The sequence below is a fragment of the Sorex araneus genome, chromosome X (assembly GCF_027595985.1).
Source record: "Sorex araneus isolate mSorAra2 chromosome X, mSorAra2.pri, whole genome shotgun sequence".
Lineage (NCBI taxonomy): Eukaryota > Metazoa > Chordata > Mammalia > Eulipotyphla > Soricidae > Sorex > Sorex araneus.
The window spans coordinates 342,562,243-342,587,263 of NC_073313.1; the positions used below are offsets into that span (position 1 = coordinate 342,562,243).

At 42.0% G+C, this 25,021-nt stretch overlaps 1 protein-coding gene across 1 annotated transcript in view; it reads left to right on the forward strand.

Moving 5' to 3' along the window:
• The window catches only part of RNF144A (ring finger protein 144A), a 140,762-nt gene that overhangs the window by 86,981 nt on the left and 28,760 nt on the right, over window positions 1–25,021 (forward strand). The window contains exons 3-5 of the mRNA XM_055120859.1: window positions 6,885–7,030; window positions 20,980–21,084; window positions 21,223–21,283. Of these exons, the coding sequence (XP_054976834.1) occupies window positions 6,896–7,030; window positions 20,980–21,084; window positions 21,223–21,283 (301 nt within the window). The 5' untranslated portion in view covers window positions 6,885–6,895. The remainder of the gene's footprint in view (window positions 1–6,884; window positions 7,031–20,979; window positions 21,085–21,222; window positions 21,284–25,021) is intronic.

Below are 25,021 nucleotides of genomic sequence, written 5' to 3' on the forward strand. Positions count from 1 at the left end.
TGGGTGGGGAGGGCTGCTCTGTGAAGGAAGTGGCTCCTCTGAGACATTCAGTGCCTCCCATCCTACCCTCTGCATTTCAGCATCCAGTTACGCTGATCCCTGCTAGGCTCCAGACACCCCAAATGAATGAGCTTCTGTTCAGGTGAATCTGAAAGGCGCAGGCTTAGACAAACCTCTGCTGACGTGAGCGTGGCTGCTTTGTAGAATCCAGGAGGGACAGTTCCTCTGCTAAAATGGCATTTTGTCAAGTCAGGGGGCATTCCTCTGGTCCCTGGCCCATTTTAGTTGAGTGTGTCATCGGTTCCCTGCATTACTGCAAAATATGAACATGGGGAATCCTATGACACTGAGATGACTAAGAAAACTTCCTTTGTCTTTTTCTCTTTTCTTTCAGAACCTAGTGGACTCTGGTTCAGCTTCCAGAGCTCTGTGGAACAGTCCTACCTTAGCTGGTCCACTTCCTGGAGTTCCACTGTGCTCATTAACATATTACAAACCAGAGAACTTCACTGGTTAAAGATAATTAAATCTGCTCAATGTGTAATCCATTGCTTCTCAGATTTTCAGTATCACAGTCGTACAATTACAGGGAAGGCACTGATTTAAAACAGCATTGTTTCTAATCTCTCCCAGTGCACGGGCAAACACAGGCTGCTCAGTTTGGACTTAGGCATTTTTAAGGGTTCATACATATGGGGGCTACAGCGCACAAGAGTTTTGTAACTGGATGAACCTGGCAGGAATGCTGTTAAGTGTGACACAATAGACCAGTGGCTCACAGCCTTCATTGCCAACGGAAATCCCCTTTAAGGATAGTGAAAATGCAGACTGTCACAACTCTCCAACCCTCAGAGTTTCTGACTCAGTAGGTCTGGGTTGGGCCCAATCACAGGTATCTAGTAAGTTCTCAAGTAGTACTGCTGCCGAAGCACATGTTGAAAATTACTGCTAAGACGCTTTGCAGCAGACTCTGGGGGAGGAGAGGTGCTGGGGGGTACAGAGAAACTGAGGGTAGTTTCTCCGAACACCAGGGATGAGTGTTGGCGTGAAGTCTCGGGAGATTAGAAAAGCTAAAACATAGGAAGGATGTTGGCTAGGAAGAGAGCAGGGGCTTGTGGGAGGAAGTGATGCCAGAGTGAAAGGTAACCAATGACTAATTCACAGTTGCTTTTTCTTACCTTTGAAGGGTGAAAGCAGGGAAAAATCTGTCCCTGAACAAGCCCATGGTCTAAGACCCCAGGATGGGAGGGTTCTGGCCAAATAACCACATTTTTCTTTCTGTTCACATGCTGACTCTCTCTCTCTCTCTCTCTCTCTCTCTCTCTCTCTCTCTCTCTCTCTCTCTCTCTCTCTCTCTCTCTTCCTGGGCCCTTTCCTCTGCCAACTATTTCTCATCCTGTCTCTGCACTTAAGTCTCAACCAATAGCTCTCTGCATGACCCCAGCAGCCGTGCTTAATAAGTCGCTTGCCTTATAAACATTTCAAATTGCTTAGATTGAATAATACTTATAATTGACCAGATGTTCTTAAAGTAGTTTGTTGTTTCATATGACTTGACATTCACATTAGAGAAACAAAGACTGTTTTTGCTGTTATTGTCCATTCTCTTAGCAAATTCCTGATTCAAGCTCGAAGCTGCACAATGTTTGCAAAATCACATTTAGCTCATCCTGTGTAAGGAAAGTCTGTAAGGGGCTTTGACAGAAAGTACCATATGTACCTTTTATTTATTTTTTTTTGAGGGGGGTGGTTAAGATATATTTTGCAGTCGCCATTTGAATCAAGATTTGGCGCACACTTCATAGGACATTACTGTAGAGGGGAACTAATATAGCACAGTGCCAGGAAATTGGAATTTGATCTGCTTCAAGAGTAATTATGGAAGCAAGGAGGCAATGTGGAGCCATGTGGAGCCCTGGTTGACATGTGCCCAGGACAGGGGTGGTCACACTTTCTAGAGATCCTGTGGAAACCATGGTCTGGGAAGACCAGATGTGCCAGAGGTCAAATTTTGCAACCTATGCTCAGGTTCATGTCTTCTAAGAGGCTGCAAGCTGAAAAAGGAATCGAGCTCATGAGCTGGGACTGTGGAAATTGCCTGGGAAAGGACAATGCTCTGTGACGAGCAGCACTGGTTCTGAGCAGACATGTGTTTCCGGAGGTTGCTGTGCCCAGGATGAATGGTAGAGCTCAACTCCCGCCCCAAGTACTGTGTTGAAGCAATGTGGTGCTAAAATTTGACATTCCGAAACACAGGTTGTGGTGATTATCCAACACAGCAGATCACGTTGTGTAGCTGAAAATAAAACAGAGTATTTCCAGAGGTTATGGTATACCATTATTCCCAGGGGGAAAAAGCCATTTGCTTGAATTTCCTAAAAGACTAAATTGATTATATTATTTCTCTGCTCAAAAATAGAGCCCCCCCCAAAAAAAGTAGCTGTGTAAGTAACAGAACAGTTCAAACCCAGCTTTGCTTGGTGAGAGAATGGAACTCTTTATCCACAAAACGTTCGCTTTCTTTCTTTCTTTCTTTCTTTCTTTCTTTCTTTCTTTCTTTCTTTCTTTCTTTCTTTCTTTCTTTCTTTCTTTCTTTCTTTCTTTCTTTCTTTCTTTCTCTCTTTCTTTCTCTCTTTCTTTCTTTCTCTCTTTCTCTCTCTCTTTCTTTCTTTCTTTCTTTCTTTCTTTCTTTCTTTCTTTCTTTCTTTCTTTCTTTCTTTCTTTCTTTCTTTCTTTCTCTCTTTCTTTCTCTCTTTCTATTTTTTGCTTTTTGGGTCTCACCTGGTGATGCACAAGGGTTACTCCTGGCATTGCACTCAGGAATTACTCCTAGCGGTGCTCAGGGGACCATATGGGATGCTGGGGATTGAACCCGGTTCGGCCGCGTGCAAGGCAAACTCCCTACCTGCTATGCTATCGCTCCAGCCCACAAATTTTTTTTTTTTTTGGTGGCCCAAGGAACTGGAGTCCTGGTCTATTCCTCAGATTTACAGTCTTCTTGCTCCAGGTCTGCACTCAAACTTTCTGTGCACAGGTGTCTTCTACTTAGCAATACTAACCCAATTAGAGAGAACCCCAACTCTTAATTTATGTCTCAAACCTGCAATCATTCTAGTAAAATTGATTATATTACTTGATTATATTATTTATATGATTGCTTTTAGTACTAGCTAACATTCTTCTTATTTATTTATTCAAGCACTATGGTTTGCAAAGTTGTTCATATTGCAGTTATTATGGCATTCAATATCCCAACACCGATCCTACCACCAAAGTAACCTTCCTTCTACCATGTCCCCATTTTCCCAACCATTATTTCAAGGCTGCCCCCTTAGCAGAACAAAATAATTTCTTTTATATTACTTGCAGCAACTAAAGGGCTAATGGAATTATTAAAAATGCTATAGTAAAGGAAAATTTGTGAAAATCGTTATATCACATCATGAAGTCATTAAGTCTTTGAGGTTTACTAAGCTGTTTGTTATTAATTGAGCCTTCTGATTTATTGTTTTTGTTTATTGAACTTACTTGGCTTCTATTTACTTTTCCATCTAATTTGGTGTGACTGAGATGTCAGTATTGTGGAACTTGGAGGTGTTACGTGGCCGAATATGAGGTTCACATCCCTGAAACTGTAAGATCTGTAGAACTTGATGAGTTTCCATGGGGCTGGCTCTGAGATATCGATGAGGTTGTCCCGGATTCCAGAAATACATGGGTGTGGGAGAGCAGTTCCCTCCTGTCCAAATCTGAGAAAACCCCAGAGTTTGTGGGATTTTCATCAGTTTGGTTTCTCTACAGAGATTTGCCAAGAAGCAGTGGAGTTGAGCCATTGGCATGGTGGAAGCTGTGGGGTCAAGATACTGGAGCTTCAGCAGAAGCAGGGAGGACTGGCCAACATTATTAATCAAAGTACAGTTGTCACTTTGTACAACTTTAAGAAATGTTACTTGAGGCCAGAGTATAGAGGTTAGGCACTTGCCTTGCATGCTGCCATTTCTTGTCTGTTTCTTGGCACTGTTTGATCCTCCAAGCACTGCTGGGAATAATCCCAGAACACAGAACTGAAAGTATCCCCTGAACACTGGCAGGAATGACTCTCTCTCCCCGACTCACCCCCCGCCACACACACAAAAGCTATTACCTGAAAAGATAAAAATAAGATTAATGAGAGAACCAAATATATATATATATATATATATATATACATATATATATATATATATATATATAGAGAGAGAGAGAGAGAGAGAGAGAGATCTAAAGAAATGTGTGGCGCATAATCCCAGGATCTAGAAAACACATGTAACACTTAAAATAACAGTAACTGGCTTAAGGAGTACTCTATTCAAAAGTAGCATGCTCCAAGTGAAGATGAACTCTGGGAGGTGAGACGTTTTTATCCTGGTACGTTCTTCTTCATACCCTTCATACCGGATAACTGTGACCTCCAAAATCATCTCAGTGTTTTGACTTCATTAAGTCTTTGGGTCAAATCATACTTGTTTAAATTATCTTCAAGGTTCTCCAATCCACGTAAATGATACTTGGATTGTGTCAAAGAGTTTGCACCCTTAGAGGATAAACTTGTTTTGTAGTGAGTCAGTCAGAGTGACTCTCCTTGGGAGAAGTCATATTCATCCTCACAATCTCTATGTCTTACTCTGAATACTCTTGATCATCCCCACCACAAGTACCGAGTACTCTTGGCCTTCTAAGTCTCTCCTTCTTTGCTTAAGCACTGATTGCTCACCATCTCAATTCCTTACCTTTTATATCTGTATCACTCTTGTGCTTGTCTGGTGGTATGACGTCTGTGTGGTCAAAAAATTCTGTCAACTTTTTCTTCTTTCTGAGTCACATATCAAGGCCTAATCCATGCCCTCTGAGTGCCCTGTCTAATACATTATTGTGCATACACGCAGACAGTTTTGTCTATTGCATAGACACTTTTCTAAAATGCATACTCAGCTACATGACTTTAAGAATAACTCGCATAATGTGCATTTACTACCTAATTGCAGAGCTATACTACCTAATTGCAGAGAATCAGCCATTCTCACAACTCGATAGACTCACAGCTAAGTGAGACATTATGGCAAGGAGCAAAAGGGATTTCACTCTGCATTTCCTATGTGTGCCAACCACTTTATGAGATCATTCTTACTTCTTATAGCAACTCTGTGAGTAAACTGAAGCTGACAGTACTGTGCTAATTAAAGATATCTATCTAATCTCAAAGCAGAAGGATGTCTGCCTCTACTACACTGTCTGCTAAAAACTATTGACTATTTCTCCACTATGCCTTGATAGCCACCAACTTCTCACCTATGTGAAGGGTAACTTGTCCCCAACACATAAACTTTATCTCCTATTAAGCTCTTCTATGCTGATGATTCTGTCTAGGTTTAATCTCATTTTCCCCAGGCACCTCGAGCACTAATATACATAACCACACACTTATATTACTAAGATTTCTGTTTGGCTAAGAATGCCTTTATATTGACTCTGAAGGTAAGTGGGACCTGTCTCCTCATGTCTTTGAAACCTTCCCGGGCCTTTCATAGTATATATTCTGGTTCTTGATGGGTATGTTGTATTTTGAGTGCTCCTTGCTGTATGTTGTTGTTTTGTATCTAACCCTCTTCTGTAAGTGTAAAGTTGGACAGCACAAATCCTTCCATGACCTCATGTCTCACAGGGAATATAGACACGTCCTTTTAGCCAAATCATCTTGTGCCTCCATTTAGAGAATGGAGTTAGATAGCACAAAAAAAGCGTGTGATTTAAGTAAATTGGGGTTCTAAGATTTGGGTAGAAAGCAAGTATGGAAATTCAGGTGGCTGAAGAATTTGCCTGAAAGTTTAAAGTGAATCTTAGTTTTGTATTTTGGAAATATGAAATTGAGGAACTAAGTATTCTATTTAATAAAACACATAATTCCCCATCACATGGGTACAGTATTAGAAAGCTTAAATCAAGTGCCAGGGATTTCAGGTCTTAATCCTTATCCCCACATGCAGTAATATCAGTAGGCAGTTATGGAGAGGCCATGGTGGACCAGATGCTGAGTTACCAGCTTTTGAGGCCCTTCATTCCTCTGCTCCCTGAGTAGCAAGCTGTTAAATCAGTGATAAATGCAGCAGTAGGAAAGCATGTGTCCTCAGAGAAGGACAGGCCATGAGTGGAAGAGGCCAGCACATTTTGGCAGAGGGAGAAGAAGGCGGACCGTCCCATTAATGTCTATTAAGTGTCTGTCACACTTTAAGATACACTTGACCCATATAAGTGAGCAAATCTGCCAAAAGCCCTGGCCTTCCTGAAGCTTATGTTCTAGAAAATCTGCCAGGGTTAAGGAGACAATGATGCTCTTTCTGGTGTCAGGTAACACTTGTACTGTTAGATGGATGGGGCCAGCTGTGAAAAGGTGCTTTTTGCGTAGAGGACACTGAGGTGACAGACTTCATCAGTGAGGTTCTCTGAAGTGATCCTACGGCAAGAAATAGACATTTGGATCCACTGAATGATAATTAAACCAAAACTTCTTTTTCCTGATTGCTAAGGTTTTGACCTCCTGACTGGGTGCCTCGTTGGTGGAGTGACTTACTCTGTGCTCAGTTAGAGGGCAGGAAAACGGTGGGATAGGTCACTTCTGGTGTTGAAGGTAGACTTGGGTGTTATCCTCCAAGGGAAGAGTTTAATCCCCAGACTCAAGTCAGGAACTCCTGGCCAAAGCTTCTCAGAGGTCCCAAGTAAATGCTCTGAAAGCAGACCTCCGTCTATCACCATTTCCCAGGAACCCTGTTGCAGCCAAGAGAAAGAAGTTCTGCTGATTCTGGTGTGGACCACAACTAATCTGAACACTTTTGCTTCTCTCTTTGCAGACTGTTCTGCCATGACCACAGCGCGCTACCGGCCCACCTGGGACCTGGCCCTCGACCCACTGGTGTCCTGCAAGCTCTGCCTGGGGGAGTACCCTGTGGAGCAGATGACCACCATTGCCCAGTGCCAGTGCATCTTCTGTACTCTGGTGGGTCTTTCAGGAGGAAACCTCTGTTTCAGAGAATTTCAGGATGAACCGTATGCTTTTGGTTTTAGGGAAACCATACACACTTTTGATCACTTTTTTCGAGTGAAGGGGTCTCTTTCTGAGGATTCTATGTGTTTATCTGAGAAATTCTCTTGTATGTCAGGCAGACTCCTCACAGTGCAGATTTTCATCACTTTTTTTGTTCTGTGTTTCAAAAGCAATCAGTTTAGCACCAGTTTAGAAGCAAGGAACACAACTAAGAAATCCTCTGATGGCACGTAGTCTACTTTCTGAAAAGAAAAAGTTTTAGCACACCTCATTTTAAAACTTCATTGAACACATACCTGATTGAAGTATTAACAGTGCTAAACTAGTGAGTATGTATATCCAGAATATTCCACCATATGAACCCTTCTCTGGTTCAATGCTGAACTGGAATGTATGTATCTTGATAGTACATGTGAACGATCTTAATAAGTGTTCAGTATTATACAGAGTATGAGGTCAGGTGATCGGTTCTTAATGATGGAAGAGTCTTGCATAATCTTTAAACCTAAGTCATATCTACACCTTTTCTCATCAGAAAAGGAAAATAAGGGTGTAGACTTTAAAATTCAAAAGTGGTCATTTAATTTGACTTTTTCCCATTAAAGAAATGAAAAAAATAAAGTCCAGGGGGAAAAACACCAGTTTCTTCTGAGTTCAGCTATATTATAAATGGACTGTGTGAACGCCTGCCAGTGTACTTAAAATGTCTATTTTCCTGTCTGTGGTTAACTTTTCTCTGCTATTTTACACTGGTCATGTTCTTCATTCTTGCCTATATCTTAAAGATCTCATTTTATTCGTGTCTTATGATCTTGGGCTGCTGACACAACCCATATTTCCCATTTAATAGATAAGGAAAGGGAGCTCTAATACTTAGATATGCTTCTTCTAACTTCTGTTTATGCCAAACTCTGGCATTCAGAGGAACAAAATTCTCTCTCCAAATGTCTGGTTTCTTGCAGACCTCATAATAGGTAATCAATAAAGGCTCACCAGATTGAACCTCAGTGAGTCTGTCTTAGAGCTCTATTTGACAGAAAAGAAATGTGCCTCATTAATGCTGCAGGAAAGTGACTTCAATCCAGAGGACAGGAAATCACTTTTGACATTTTTCTGAGTTGGCAGAGAATGGGAGGGAGAGATGAAGAGACTGATTTCCATCCAGTTGACACAATGAATTGGGCTCACTTTCATTTTGAGAGGATGCGGTAGACTAGTTGAGCCCATCAGGGTGGATTAAAATAATTAGCTTTGTGAAGATTGCCTTCCTCTTGCCTGTGAGAAAGTTTTCCACAGTCTGCCAATTGGGTAGATTCTTCTTTTTTCTTTGTCCAGGTTGTGTCTTTGGGCCCCGTGGCTGTGTTTCCTGGTCATCTGTGTGTCTTCAGAGGGTATGGCCTCTGAGGTCATGGATTATTTGCTTTCCATTAAAGTAGATCATTCACCCTTGCATTCTTATCCACTCTTTCATTTTTGTTGTTACTGTTTTAGTTTTCTATTTCTAGATCATTTTAGTTTTTTTTAATAGCAACTAGCAGCTCCAATTCAAATTAAACACTTATTTTAAGTCTATCTGTGACTATGGGAAGAAAAGATCACTATTTTCTCAGAGAGAGAGTGCTTGAATGACAAAGAAATCTTGGGGTCAGTGTACTTTTTAAAAAAACAACCATTTGTTAAAAATCAATCTTTTGTGCCAGAGAGATAGTACAGTGGGTAAGGTATTTGATTACACGTGGCTGACCCAGGTTTGATCCCTAGCACCCTACATGGTCACTTGAGCCCTGCCAGGACTGAACCCTGAGCACAGAGTCAGGAGTGATGCTCTGGGCATCAAGAAAAGAAAATGTGAAATGAAATGTTGATGAGAGTTATACTTTATGGCTTATTGAAGTGTGGAGTCAAGGAAACAACTTTATGTTGACAGATTGTGAGGTGGGGTTGTGGTTGGGACACTAAACCTGTGACCATGTGGTCCTCTGGCTACTCTTTAGCATCTACCTCAAGTGCCTCAAGTGCCCAACCTAAGCAGATGCTGGGGAGAAACCTGAGCCTGTGGGGCAAAGGAGTAGTGGCTTTGCTTTTCTTAGGGAAGAAACACAGGAAGGAAACAAAGAGCGAAGAAAGAAATGGTGTCTCGATATCCTTCCAAGGCTTCTGCACTTTTACTAATGAAGTTATGTCTAGTCCTACAGCTACCAGCATTGGAGAGGGTAGTCATATTCTATTGTTTGGGTGACATGAGACTGGAACAGTTGAGGTGTTGTTCCCACTTTAAGATAATAGGTACCCAGTGATTGGAGAAGGCTGACTTTCTACTTGCCCATAAAGAAAATAACAACAAGTCTTACAAAAGAAAATGAAACCATGGAAATGATTTTGCTTTAACCATGAGAAGATGATGTAAGCTGAATAAAATGCACACAAGTGCACACATACACATTTTTGCCTGGAGCAACAAGAATAGCGTTCCCAATATTAGTTATTTGTGATGACTGGGAATTTCACTAGTAAGAACCAAGAGTATTGCTTTGATAAATAAACTTGGGATATTCTTATTTAAAAAGAGAAATTTTAGTGAACATTTTCTCACAATAACTTTTCTCACAAAATGTGTAGGGGTAGCAGCAATTAAAAAGAAAAAAAAAGACCCGTAGGTGTTTCTAAAAGAAGTGGGACCTTGGTTTAATTGGATTTTGTGGTTGAACACAGACTTTACAATTTTGGCCTACATTTTTTGTTCTCCAAGTCTTGATGTTCTTATGTTTACAGATTGTTCAACCTCCTGAACAAATTGAATGAGTAAATATATATAAACCACGAAGCTGAAGCATACCTAGTAATAAGTAAGGCAAACGCCATTTCTTAATCTTCCAACCCATTGCCGTAGCTGCGAAAAGTGCTGTGAAATTCTCCTAAGACCCCACACTTCCAACTACTTGTTATAATTATGTTTTTCTCAGCCTGCACTGAAGCTGAACATAGCATGTCTTCTCATCACTATCATCTTTGCATTTTGTAAACAGTGCATTGTGGGTACTTATTCACTTCCATTTCCAATCCTTATTAAATGCCTGCCTGGTGCCAAGTGACCTGGACATTTAGCAGAGATTAAAGATGATAGTCCCTGAACTCCCAGACTCCACTATCAGGAGGAGAGCAAAGTCTAATTGTCATCTGGGATGGGATTAGCTGAACATTCAGTATCTATCAAAGCACATGACAGCATGGGGAAAGAATATTCGATACTATATGGTCAGATTCAGGAGGGTGACTCAAAGCAGGTTTCAGAGGAAGCAGGAAGTGTGGGCTAATATAGAGGAATAGCCAAAGAAGGTATTGTGTGATGGGACCAGTGAGAGGATTTTGTTGAGGCTTCCAGTTTCTCTTTATGTGAGTGGCAGTGCACTGTTATGGATGTGGAGTGGTACTTGCATGATGGTATATAGAAGACAGTGGCATCTTTGCTCCCATGAACTGACCACACAGACCACACCTCCTATCACTTCCTTCCTAGGTCAGGGCATAACAGAAAGGGAATCAGAGAACCAACTTTTCTAGTGGGACCGAATTTTCTGCCTGGCATTATTTGTGTTAATAGCCACGCTTACACTTTGGGCCTTAGATAATCTTGGCTCTTCTCAAGGTGACCGTGTACTTTATAGAGATTAAGACCTACAAATAGGCTAGAAATTCTTGGGCTCCAGTGACTTCCCCATAGACATTTTCCTTGGCAAGCTACCCGTGGCATATTCAATATGCCAAAAACAGTAACAACAAGTCTCACAATGGAGACATTACTGGTGCCCGCTTGAGCAAATCGATGAGCAATGGGATGACAGTGATGCAGTGATACAGTGATTGCCATGGGATGGATTCTTGGGGTATAACAGATTCCTTTCAGTAGAAAAATAGGAAACTAAAAAAATTAGGTGTTTATAAGACCTACACAGCATATCTGGGCTCCAGTGAAGTCGTGGAATGAAGGGATAGAGAAAGCATGTGTGTGTGTGTGTGTGTGTGTGTGTGTGTGTGTGTGTGTGTGCACGTGTGCGTGTGTGTGTGTGAGAGAGAGAGAGAGAGTGAAAGTGAGAGAGAGACACAGAGAGAGAGAGAGAGAGAGAGAGAGAGAGAGAGAGAGAGAAGAAAATTTGAGCCAGGAAGAGTCTAGGGCTGAACTCTATTTTCCTAGAAGCTTCTAAGCTTATTATTAGTGAATTTAAATCATAAGAGAATTTAAAGCTTGGAAGAGAGATAAGAAGGAAGAAAAGGGAAGAAGTTTAAGTTATCCCAGCTGGTGAGTTATCTAAATCAAATATGACCCATGAAAAAATGGCACCTCCATGGAAGGGGGAGCTGGTTTGTATCTGGTCCCCTGGCTGGTGGTGTGTTTATTCAGATTGGCCTGCTTTGAAGTGGACATCTTGGCCTCAAAAGTTAAGTCTGGCTCTTGCATTTTGTAAGCAGTAACTTTTACAAAAGGAAAAGTTAGCGGTCAAATTTTTCATTGCACTCAGTTCTTCACTAGTGAAGAGTCTTGGACAAGTCATTGAACCTCCTGTGTCCTCTTATTACCTCGTCCGGGAAAGAAAGGGGATCCTTCAGTTTCTGAATCTCAGAGCACTGCCAGGAGTGGCTCATGCCCTCTCCCACCCACCCCCAAAAATACACCTAAAATACTGACAGGATTGTATGCACATCAGTTTACAAATGTTTTTAAGTGTTGACATTTCAACAGCATCTTTTCTTTAGTGAAAGGTATTTTCCCAAGTGATGCCCTTAAACTGGTAAAATTCAGCTTTGCTCACCTGATTTCAAGTTTATCTCTGGCAATCTCCACATTCAGCAATAGAACATAGATTCTCAGATTCACTGAAACCATTTGCGTAAATGATCAGAGTCCTTGGGATGGCCATGAACACAGAACTTTGCTCTGAGCCTGTGGATGTGATGCAGTTTGTGAAGTCCACAACTGGAGAGATAGGACAGGTAAGGCATTTGCCTTGCACACGACGGACCCAGATTCAAGCCCAGGCATCTCATATGATCCCCTGAGCACGGCCAGGAGTGAGTCCTAAGTACAGAACCAGGGGGAACTGCTGGATATCACTGGGTGCCTACCCACTGACAAATTCATGAGAGCCTGGTCCATTTATTTCCTCAGGCTGCTGTAACAAAATAACAAAACCCTGGGGCTTACAACAAGAAACATTTTTTTCTATCACTTAATAGAAATAGAAGTAGGAAATCCAGTTGTTGGCAACACTCTGAGCTCCCTCAAAACACCTTCAAGCAAGCATCCTTCCTGGTCTCTTCCTAGCTACCTCTGGTTACTTTCGATTCTTGGTGTCTCCTGGTCACCAAGGCAGCACTGTGGTGTGTCAGCATCTCTGGCTCCATTGGCGCGTGCTTTCCCAGTGTATCTCTGCCTCTCCTCATGCAGGGACATTGTCATATTGTGACAGGGCCTGCCCTACTTGGGTCTGCCCTCCTCTTAACTCATCACATCTGTTTCTAAATAAGGTCACATTCTGTGGTTTAGAGGGAGCGGGGGATAGGATTTCATCATACATTGTGGGGAGGAGATAACTCATAATACCTTCTATTTATTGTCCAAGTCCATGATGTGAAAAAATGCTGCAAACTCAGAGAGTAATTGGCTCTTAAGGGCAACTCACAAGAACGGAGGCTTCTTAATCCTACAGCATAGGGTAAACCACATTATAACGGCACCCTGTCCCTGCACCACAGAATGTCCCACTATATGGTGATAGTGTCTGTCATGAGGACAAGAGGCTCAAGAAACTTTAGCATGTTGAGCTTCTGCTGCCACCACCTTCCCCTCTGGCCTCACATGTAACTGGATGATGCTCTGAGGGAACAGTTGGCAGCTATTTTTGTGCTGGTACTGCCTCTCTCCAGTCTGTCTACACAGCCACCATCCAGGTCGGCTACAGTCCCAACAGCACCCCCAAAAGAGAACCCCACAGCTCATCTATAAATGGGTCAGTAAGTGGCTTGAGCCATAGAGGGATGCGCTGTTCCTCCTGGAAATTCTTCAGTCTCCAGTAAAGTTTGATCAGGAAAAAGCTGACTGCTGGGATGGGCCATCCTGGGAAGGGACCTACTGGCTGAAGGGCTGTCCTGAAGGCCTTGTGGCACACCCCCACTGTCACACTCTCATGCACTCCCCCACCCACACACACCCTTTCCACAGTTCATACACAGGCCTGTATAATCGCATGCTGACACATGCTGACACATGCCTACCTCACCTCTGCTGAAGGTTTATCTTTAGGTGCTATTTTTATGATCTTCTAGCAGTTTCACCGTTTCAACATCATGGACTTTCTTATCGCCCAAGCCTTTCACTTTCAATTTCTCCTTCTGGAATAGAGTAAATAAAGATTTATTAAGTCTATTAATTCCATGGACCCTTAGGTTTTTGAGGTGAGGGAAGTTAAGACCATTACTACATCAGCATTTTCCCCCATAGATCACTGGGAGGGTCTTTGTGACGGAGGTTTGATTTGGTGAAATAATCATCTTTGCTCCTTTGTGACCTTGTGTTTTCCTGTCTGAAGGTAGAACCTGTGATCCAGAGATATTGCTCTTCCGGTTTGTTGTGAGATGTGAGGGCGAGCAGAGACTCTCCCAAAGAGGAGGGACTGTCACATTCTCTCCAGAATCCTTCCCTTCTTTTAGCTAGCCAACAGTCTCCTCATTCCATCAGAAAAAGGAATGGGATGCTGTTGAGTCTTGGTGAAAGAGGAAAAAACATAAAAGCAAAGTCAACTCTCAGTTCTTCCTCTGGTGGGCTGGAGAGAGATAATAGAAGACAACGGCTGAGCCCCAGTGAGTGTCCCAAGTTCAGCAGAGCAGGAACATGTTATCTTTTGGTTTTCACATCATCTCTCAGTCTCACTCCTGCACCCAAATCCCTGGGTTCATTCATCATCATATCATGGCACATCACTGTGGCCATGACCCAGTTGGCAAAATAGTGTTTCTCCACTTGTTTTGTGTTGTCCTGGGTGCCTGACCACGCGTGCAGGACACCCAGGGAGTGACCAGATGTTGAATCAGAGATACTTGATGGAGATATAGCTGCAGGCTGGGATATAGGTTGCATCAGCTCAGCAACTTTGCAGTAGTGCAGTGTAGTAGGGTATCTCTAGGACCTCTGGCGTCTCTCTTAGATCTCAGGAATGTCTGTTCTTAGCCACGCATCTGATGGAATGTGTATATTCTGGTCATCTCTCCGTTGATCAACTGCCAGATACTTATCAATACTCAGGCACGGGGACTAAGGAGATAAATAATGATAGTTTTTCTTTAAATGACTCTGGCGTTGTAATACATAGGAAAGAAAAACATATCATTGATTATTGACGGCAATAGATTTTCCATGAAAATACAGATGGTCAGGGGACCCATGTCCTGCTTCTTGCTGTATCTGGGGTACTGGAGCTAAGGAGAGATCATATTCTTGTCTTCCATGGTTGTTATTCCCACTGTGAGAGAATGGAGGCTCACTGAAATGAATTTCCTGCCCCATGGGTAAAGTAGGGGTCCAAATTCAGGTCTGTGATTTCAGGTTTTTGTTAGTTGAACACTTTCCTGAGGTTTTAAGGTCGTTATATGGCCCCATCTACACATAATATTTGCAAATAGGAGTTCTCTGCTAAGTATAAGCACTTCAGGAACCCTTGATCACATTTTCCTGCAGTTTTTCTACTGCTATCATCAGTAGCCAACCGACTAGACTAGCCAAGTTGCAAGTGGGAAATTGACAAAATACAGGCTTGTCATTTTGGGCAAGGGAGATTTGTCTCTGTGGCTGACTTCTCCTTGGCAGGAAACTTCTGACACCAGGGAGGTAGATTAGCAAATCAGTGCCGCTGTCTCCTCCTCTGACTCCTCATGGACCAGGGTTTCAAAGAGTTGGAATACAAAATGGAAAATGAAAATGCCTGGAACATTCTGTGGTTCCTGCCACTCCTCCTCCCTCCTCCTTCTCATTATAGAGGCTATGCTCCTTTTTCCTGGAATGTCTTTGTCTCTCTGGCGAGCTCTTCATCTCTGGAAAGTCTTCCTGATCCCAGCCTCGTAGGACCGCTGCAGTAGTGCTTGCTGATTCCCACCCCTCTCCTTCACAAGCTGGAGCAGAGTGTGTCCTCACCGGTTATCTGAACCTGCATCCTCCTTCCACTGCTGCTATGAGAAGCCCGGTGTCTTGCACTGTGTTTGCATTTAAGGCTCAAGAATATGAAAAGCCGTACTCTCTGTTGGCGCAGATTTTTAAAGCACTCAGAATTCTTTGTCTGAGGGGGAAAAATGAGGAAATAGAAAATACTTAATAAATAATCACTTACAAAAGAGATCTTAATTGAGGAGGAATCGTCCAACAGTAACAAAAGAACATTAGAGCTGGGGAGATAACTCAAATGGTAGAGCACATGCTTCGCATGTGGAAAGCCTTGATCAAACTCAAGGCTTTTCATATCCTAGGTGTATTTTTCCATGAAATTGCACGTGGTCAGGAGACCCACGGCCCGCATCTCGTTGTATCTAGGGAATCAGAGCTGTAGAGAGATTATATTCTTGTCTCCCAAGGTTGTTTCTCACCACAAGAGAATGGAGGCTCATTGAAATGAATTTCCTTGCTCCAGTGGGTAATAAATAGTATCACTGTATCACTATATCACTGTCATCCCCATTGATCAGCTATTTGCTCGAGCGGGCGCCAGTAACATCTCCATTCATTCTAGCTCTTAGATTTTAGTAGTCTCTCTTCACTTGTTCTTCCTAGCAGTGCCACATTGGAGGTTCTTTCAGGGTCAGGGGAATGAGACCCATCATGGTTACTGTATTTGGCATATTGAATACACCATGGAGAGCTTGTCAGGCTCGGCCAAGAGTGGGTATAGTAGGCCTCCAAATTCAGGCACCACATTGGTCTCCAAGCAGTACTAGGTGGAACCCTAGTGGCCCCAGAGAACCAGAGGACTGAATGCTTCAAAGGCAGCTCTCAGGACCCAAGCTAATATGATTAGGAACCTGACTGCCCCACGGCCCCAGGCCTCCTGAGAACCACTTGCTGTAGCCCTTATTTTAAGAAGCGCATCTCTCAGAGTCTCACCCACATGGATTGGGGTCATAGTTGTCTTCTCAGAGAGTGTAACTTTGAGCCCACTGGTAATTTCACCAAACCTTTGTTTTCTCGGCTATAGAATAAGAGTAATAACAGCTTCCAAGACTTGTCCAAATTAGTAACCAACATAAGTAAAGTGATGAACACAGTGCCCAGCACAGGGAAGTCATGTGATTACAGGAGGGCTGTGACATCCAGGAGCGCTATAGGAAAAACATCAGTCTCTACTTTTGTGCTCTACATATGTATTTTCCGTTCACTCAGTTTTTGTGTATTCCAAGTTAGGTTTTGTCTATTAGAAACTGATCCGGGTTTCCCAAAGTAGGTTATATCATACCATGCTACCCCGCCCCCAGGTAGCGTGGATCATTCTCGCTAGTACTGGAACGGTCCTGGAGTTGGCAGCTTTGGGTGTAAACTGGAGACACTTTCTGTTTGCTCACTTAAAGACAGTAAATATCCAAGGTGGCGCTCAGTGATTACTTTTGTTTTATTCTGAAAGGAGGACACTAGGCCAAATAAGTTTAGGGTCCTCCATATTAGATTCAGAAACAGTTTGTACGTCATGAACCACTTTATATCTGGAGGTCTGGTTTTGGATAGATGTATAGTCAAATATTTGGATCCTCATGCACCAATTTTATTTATTTTTTTCCTCTTCTATATTTTATATAACAAACAAACTCATGCTCCCAGGAATAGTCCTTTTGGGGATCATGGACATATTTGACTCTCGTAGAGCTGCCAGGTGGCAGAACACACCTTATTACTTTATGCAAGGTCTTGAGCCCCAGTGTGGAGAGTTGTGGCTGGCTCTCCACTGTGTTGTCTCACACAAGCTTTACTTGAATCTTGCTCCTTAGAGAGCATCAACAGCCTCTCATTTTGTACTGCTGTTTTTGGCATTTTATCAGATTCTGGCACCAATGTTCTCCAGAGATCCCACTTAGAAAAACTTAATTATAAAAAGAAAAATAAGAATCTGACTCCAACGGTTTTGGTTTTTATCCCCACTCTTCTGATGGTAAGACATTTATTGCTTAAAAAGATAAACAACAGATAGCCACTGTTGCTTTAATAATTTTATTTTGCAGCTGTCTTCTGCCAGGAATTGTGCTGAATGTTTGTTCATTTTGTTTTGTTTCATCTGTGGTCACAGTCAGTGATACTCAGGACTTACTCCAGGTTCTGCACTCAAGACTCATCACTCCTTGGTTCTCGGAGACCATATGAGGGATCAAACATGGGTGGTTGTATTCAGGGCAAGTGTCTTACCCACTGTTTCTTTTTTGGCTCAGTACTGAGTGCTCTTTGGGAAGTTATACTTGGTGGTGCTCAGGACTTCTTGGTCAGAGATAACTTTTGGCAGGGTTCAAGGGACCATATGGAATACCAGGGATTGAACTCAGATTGGCCGTGTGCAAGGCAAATGCCTTATCCACTGTACTATTGTTCCGGTTCCATGCGCTGGGTACTTTTTATATGTTTTTACTGTTACAAAGTCAAGTAAGGTCAAATGCCACTCTACTGTTTTCCAGGTTGTTGTAGCCCAAATCCATCAAGTGATTGTCCCAGACCACTTTCTGAAGAGAAGATTCTGTACATCTGCCTAAATCCAAAGTCAAAAGTCTTTATGCACCCCCACCCCTCAGCCTTTGCCCCACTCGTGTCACACAGCCATAAAGAAGTACCTCCTGACTATAATCAGAGACTACTACCATAAGGACAGCTTGCCACTAAACCAGAGCTGTCTCCTCTAGGCGTTTTAGTGCTGCCAGAGCCAGGTGCAGACTGAGAGAGACTCTGTATATATCCCCCCCTTCTCTCCTACCACCCCTTAACCTGGAGGCTGGCTCTGATGAATCTGCTTTGAAATCTCTACTATCCTATGCTCTAAAGCAAGACCCGCCACTAGCCTCAACTATACTCGGCCCTCTGGGATCCTCGTAATCATGGGGACTTGGCAAAGTACAGATGATCTGCAGGCAATCTAAGCCCATGACTTCAGCTGTCACCAGGTACCCAGAAGGAAAAGGGAATGTAGGCTGAGACCCAGAAACCTCAACACATCTGCACCGAGGATGATCAAAGATGTAGCATTGTTTATTTTTCTGGAGTATCATTGTTTATTATTCTGAAGAGAAGCCATGAGAAAGTGGTTCTTACAAGGGTAACTTTGATTTCCATGATTTAAATAAATTGCTCTCTAGAGTCTTTTAAGAATGAAACAGTCTGATGCTGGAGCGATAGCACAGTGGGTAGGGCATTTGCCTTGCACGCGGCCAACCTGGGTTTGATTCCCAGCATCTCATATGGTCCCCTGAGCACTGCCAGGGGTAATTCCTGAGTGCAGATCCAGGAGTGACCCCTGTGCATCGCCAGTGTGACCCAAAAAGAAAAAAAAATGAATGAAACAGTCTGATTTGTTAAAAAGTGAGAATTACCCATTTACATAAAATCATTATTTAGATATATTAAGCATATACTCTTTTTTATTATCTTATCCCAGACTCATCTTCTTGCTTGAAATTCCAGTAACTCTGCCCCAATAAAGATAAGAATGGAAATTTTCAAAAATAAATTAGAAATTAAAAATAAATAGAGCCCCTCGGGCGCCGTCCCCAGTTCCCACGCACTCTCTCTGCAGGAGCTCACCGAGTGCGAGCAAACGGTCCGGACGGAGTGCGGGAGCCACCGCGTCCAGCATGTGAAGAAATGGCATTCAGTGAAGTGCAACATCACTACGGCTAAAGAAAACGTGACCGTGGCGGCAGAGCTCACCTTGGATCCCTCCAAACAGATATTAGCAAAATTAACTGAACTTGAAGTCCTTGGTGAAATATCCTTCAACAAATTTCTGTACGAGGGACTGAATGTGGAGAACCACAAAACTAAGATTATTGTCAACTTCCTGAAAGATGACGTATACTTCTCTCTGCCTCTCATCATCGGTAGCAGTGTTGGTGGCCTTCTGCTTTTGATCGTGATTATAATCATCCTGTTCAAGTGTGGCTTTTTTAAAAGAAAATACCAACAGTTGAACTTGGACAGCATACGGAAGGCCTCAGTGGAGGTGGAGACGCTGCTTGCTGAGAACCCTCAGGCCCAGCCTCCTCCTCCGGTGGAAAAGAACAGCAACGAGGCCTCGGAGCACTAGAGCGCTGTATCCTGATCACTTCTTCCTTTAGAATGATCCAGAGCTGAATCTAACAGTTGGTTGTAGTGTCTTAAAAACAGAAACTATGCATTGTCCCCAAACTATCTCTGCACTGGGCAAAAAAATAAATCTGTTAAGTATTTGGTAAAAAAAAAAAAAAAAAAAAAAAAAATAAAAAAAAAAAATAAAAATAAATAGAGATTTAAAAGTTGCAGATTGGGAAATTGAGACTTCTCACGTAACAAACTTGGTCTAGGCAATGTACAGCTCGAATTCATTTTAGAGTTCTTTGTTTATAATAACCATCCATTCTAACAATGAAATGGATCACTCATTTTTTGGGGTGAAGGAAAGGTTTAGGGAACACAGTGTCTGGTGTTTTCTTGATGAACAGTATTAAGTAATAAACTACTGTAGCCATTAAGAACCTAAATATTTTATTGTTTTGATTAAGTTACTTTGGGGAAGCTTCTGAGATGCTTTGCATTGTCCGTGCTCTAGTTTTCTATGATCTGAGTTCTTATATAAAGTCTCTCAAGTTTCAACCACTTTGGGTATTGAGTTTACCATTTATTTTCTTCTGTATGTATTAGGATGCTTTGGGGGAAATAGGGAATATTTAAGACGATTAGTATTTGTGACATGAGAGTGATCAGACTTCACCAATTTTGCTGTTTGTACCATGCTGTCTGCTTAATCATTGTTGGCTCACAGCAGATGTTCAACTGTACTCCCATAAAGATTTGGTTGTAGTTAATAATTGCCAGATAAGTGAGACCTCACTGAAAGAGGATCTGCTACTAGACATGGATGAACTAGGTAGTGTGGGGACATTTTTGAGTCCAGCAGGCTGAGTTTGAATAATGGCTTTTTTACTCTTGCTGTTGGGTAAGCAGGGAAGTTTCTTTTTTGGCAACTTACTCTTCACTTCTGATAATAAGAATGTCATTCTTTGTTTTAAGAATGTTTTAAGAAGTACAGTAAATCCTCAGTTAATGTTGTTAGAAGATTTTTGGATATTGTAACTTTAAAATGAAATGACATTTAAGGAAAGCAGATAAGGTAATAATAACTGAGGTTTGCCAGGATTTGTTTTTATCATAAGTGTTATAATGAAAGAACCGAGGAGCATTAAATGGGATGTTTTCTTTGGAAACCCATGAAATGGAAAACAATGAAATATGAAGCCTTTGGTACAAGTGTACAACATCATCAATATGTAATTGAGAAATAGTCTCCAACACACACACACACACACACACACACACACACACACACACACACACACACTTCCCTTGCTCTATCAACTGTCAGACCTACTGACTTTTGTATTTTCTGAGGTTGTGTGTAGGGATTCACCTGCAGTCTTTCTATTGTAAACCAGCATACAGACCCTGACATAGAAGATGTACCTCATAAATGTTTGTTGAGTGAATTAAACCTCTAATTTGGTGTTTCCCATGGGTTTCGCAGTGAAAATGTAAAATCCTAAGGGAGCAATATGCCTGGTTCATAACTTCTTTGTACTCTACTGGTACCTGAACCTTAGGAAGCAAAGATACTTACAGATGCTTCTCTGTTTTCTTTCAGTGCCTGAAACAGTATGTCGAGCTCTTGATCAAAGAAGGATTAGAGACGGCAATTAGCTGCCCTGATGCCGCCTGCCCCAAGCAGGGTCACCTGCAGGAGAATGAGGCATGTGAATTGGAGAAATGGGAGTTGTATGTGTGATAGCATGCCCCGATCATTATCTTGCCATGTTCTGGTGTCTCTTTCATGGTCTTGTTCTGTGAGTCTCAGCATCTTATATGCGTTGCTTGCTTTCTTCCTCAGATTGAGTGCATGGTGGCGGCTGAAATTATGCAACGATATAAAAAGCTACAGTTTGAAAGAGGTAGGTTTCCCTTAATATTTCTTATGAATCCAGGTAACACTTGGGGAAGTGATTTTGGTAGGTAGGCTGTACATCTTTTAGCTTATTGTAGGCTTATTTGGGCTTATTTTGGCTTATGGAAACACTAGTTTCTGAAATTCAGTCCCTAGTCCCCAAAATCTATTTGGTACTCTAAGGATTCATGAAGCACAATTTGTTCAGAGGTATTTTGGCTTGCAGGGTGGGTTGTTGTGGTTAAAGAAGATATGCCTTCCCGGTGCTTTATTCCTCAACAAGGTTAAGTCCTTATAAAGACCAGTACTGAATTAAAAAAAACACAGAGACAAGCAAGAAAGCCCCAAGGCTACACTTCAGAGCATTGTGATTGTCTCCACATTAAGAGTTGTCAATGTGGAGCCTTGTGCATTTGTTTTACCCAATGCAAGCCCCACTCGTAAGTGTTGAATGAATAATTCCTTATCTCAGAATGTATTACAGCAACCTTCCAAGTTTGTCATTGTCTATGAAGCTGATGGGAGAGTTTTACCTGATGTCCAGCTCTAGTGGGGGTGGCAGGGGCATGGACCAGATTTCCTCTCCCCGTGCTCCCATGCTGTGTTTGCTGCAGACTCCCGCTTTCCCCTAAATCACGATGTGAAGCATGTATAGAGTAGCGCTAGCATCAGTTTTGAGGTGCTGTTGCAAAGCATTCAAACACGTTGGATGGTGTCTAGAACTGAACTTTATCATTATACCCTCAGAGCAACGTTCTAAGTTAGTCATTAAGTATTGTGATGTTCTGAGTACATCATTCATAATTATGAAATGATACTTAATAAGGGCTAGAATGATAGCGCATCGGGTAGGGCATTTGCCTTGCATGCAGCCAACCTGCGTTTAATTCCTCTGCCCCTCCCAGAGAGCCTGGCAAGCTACCGAGAGTATCTCGCCCGCACGACACTACTGGTGCCTACTCCAGCAAATCAATGAGCAACGGGATGACAGTGATACTCTGACAGTAATTTTAATATGTGAACTCTGGTTGAGCTCTCTTTCACATACATACTGGCCTCAGGTTTCCTTTGAATAGGAGATATAACAATTGGACAATTGGATGTAAATGACACCTCGTATGTAAAACTTTGTGGTTACAAAATGACATCCAAATTTGAAATTTTTCAATTTAATATATAATCACTGAAGTCCAGAACTAATATTCAGGGTTTTGTCTACATCAAGTACTTGTACTGACATGCAATCCCGGGTTATACTTCTATAGTAAAGCACAGTCAAGATGGGTATGGGATTCAGATAGACCAGAAGGAAGTATCAAGAGACTCAGCATAGCTGAAAGCGCAGAGATTTTTATTATTGATGGTGGTGGTGATGTTTTTCAGAAATGCTAATGGTAACTGTATTTCCTCTTGATTCTTACTGCTAAAACATACAAAAAAAAAAGAAAGAAAACCACAAAGAGTAAGTGTGGCCAATTCAAAAAAAAAAAAAAACTTGAAAAAACCGGAGTTTTGTTGGCATTGAAGTTTGTTTTGAATACTTTGTTTATTTAAATGGCATATATTATATAATTTGGGGAATAGTTAATAGCATAAATATAAGGTGTGATATAAAAGTCAATATGTGGAACTATAAAATTGAATAACTTGGATTTTGAAGGCTTCCAGCCTCTTCAGAAAACATTTTCCAGAGAGAATTTTGACAGAAACTGGTAGTTATTTGAATTGTAAGAAACTGAACTTTCTATGACTTTGAATTTAAAATGAAGCTGGTATGTTTCTACCTAATAATTTAATTGTTGTTATTCCTTCAGTCCTTTGGCTTAGTCAAATAAAAAAATGTCATTTTGTATAGAAATAAAACCAAGTTGACTTAGGATAAAAGAAAATCGCTTAAAACTATCACTTTAAAACATTCTATCTTTTAAGAAAACTCCTCAGGCTTAATATGGCCTAGACTTCTCTGAGAAAAAAAAAAAAAGAGTCAAATACGTCAGGGCTAAAATAGAGCTTTTCAATTATAAGTTTGAAGAAACTATCAGAAGGCACATTTTGACTTGTTCTTTTGCTTTGGAATGTGGTCAGGGAGGATGCTGTAGAAGTAAACTTGATCCTATGACATTTTGATATCACTTATTTGCTAAAAAGGCCCCTGGTTAGTTTAAGTTGCAAACAATACCTGCCCTTGGGCTTAGAAGGTCTCTTCAGATAGGACACCTTCGATACATTGAATTTAAACTTCCTGCAGGTAGTCATTGGTCTTTGGCAAACAGGAAGCCGGCAAGGAGACTTCAAGACCATTTTTCTCCTTTCCATTGAGCAGCTACTCTCCCAGATAACTGACTCCAGAGCCTGGCAATGCCACGACTGTAGACTTTTCCTGAAAGCCCTTCTGTCCACCCAAGCACAAGCCTATGGTTTCCTGAGTTCCCCTCCTCCCTGACAATAGAGTGCTACTCTGATGGACCCTGGAGATTGATCTTGTGTAGTGGCATTTGTTCAAAGGAAAGCAAAGGTCAGAGATGAAATAACGTTCTCAGTTTACCCAGCTGTACACAGATCTGGCTAGAGCCCAAGTCCAAAGACCAGGATCATAAATGGGTCCCCCACAACAATGGTGTTGGAATCAGTGGACCAGGCTGGGGGCAGTGTTGTAGGTGGCAGTCCCCATACGTATGTGAAGTGGTGCTGTACCTATGTGCTTCCCAAAGGAAAAAAATGTGCTTCATAAAGAAAAGCACCCTAGTTTTGGTACGAGTGGGTTTATGTTGAACCCTTCAGTACTCAGAGGCTATTCCTGGCTCCTTGCTCAGGGCTAAGGTCGATTCTGGTGCTATTTCGGGTACAATATGTGTACCAGAGATCAAACTGAGGTGAGCCACATGCAAGGCAGGTGTCTTAACCCCTCTTATCGCACTGGCCCCAAGAAAATCAATTTCTTATTTTTTTTATTTTGTTTTTGAGACACATGGATAGTTCTCAGGGTTTACTCCTGCCTCTGAACTCAGGGATCGCTCCTGGTGGGACCATAGGGGATGCTGGGGATCAACTCGGTTAGCCTCACATGCAAGGCAAGCACTTTACCCTCCGAACTATGTCTCTGGCCCCCAAAAGCACTTTTAAAAATTACATTTCAAGTTAACAGAATAAGAGCTGTTTGGGACCAACATCATTAATCTAACATTATTATATCTTTGAGTGATGAGAGTTGAGATTAATTTTTGTCAGGCGGTTGAACATAATCCACCTAATAAGATTGCCTTGTTTTAAAATATACTGGTTGTGTTTATAGCTGCACGAAATACATCGAACGGTACTACATGACATATTTTGTCAAATATAATGAATAGATATCAATGTAGATAAATGTGTGAGAGACTGAGAAAGACACTTATGCATATAGACACTCTGAAAAGAAAGACCAATACCACCCGGGGCAGGGTTTCTTATTGATCCTTCTTAACTTGGGCCCCAGCTGGCAGAATTTGGCTGAGGGGAAGCTGCTGTGGAATATTAATAGAAGTCCACGCCAAAGCCCGAGGCTGGTTTGCAGTTGCCTGTCCCTGGCAGCACGGGGAAGGTGCTGGCCATCCACATACAGGGTTTTTTTGTTTGTTTGTTTGTTTTCCCTGTACCTCTCCGGTAGGGAATCTTCCCACAGGGACAGACAGGGCCCTGCCACAGCTCCACTGAGACAAAAGTCACAAAATTTAAGCAGTTTCCATGGAAACCTTAACTAGGTCTG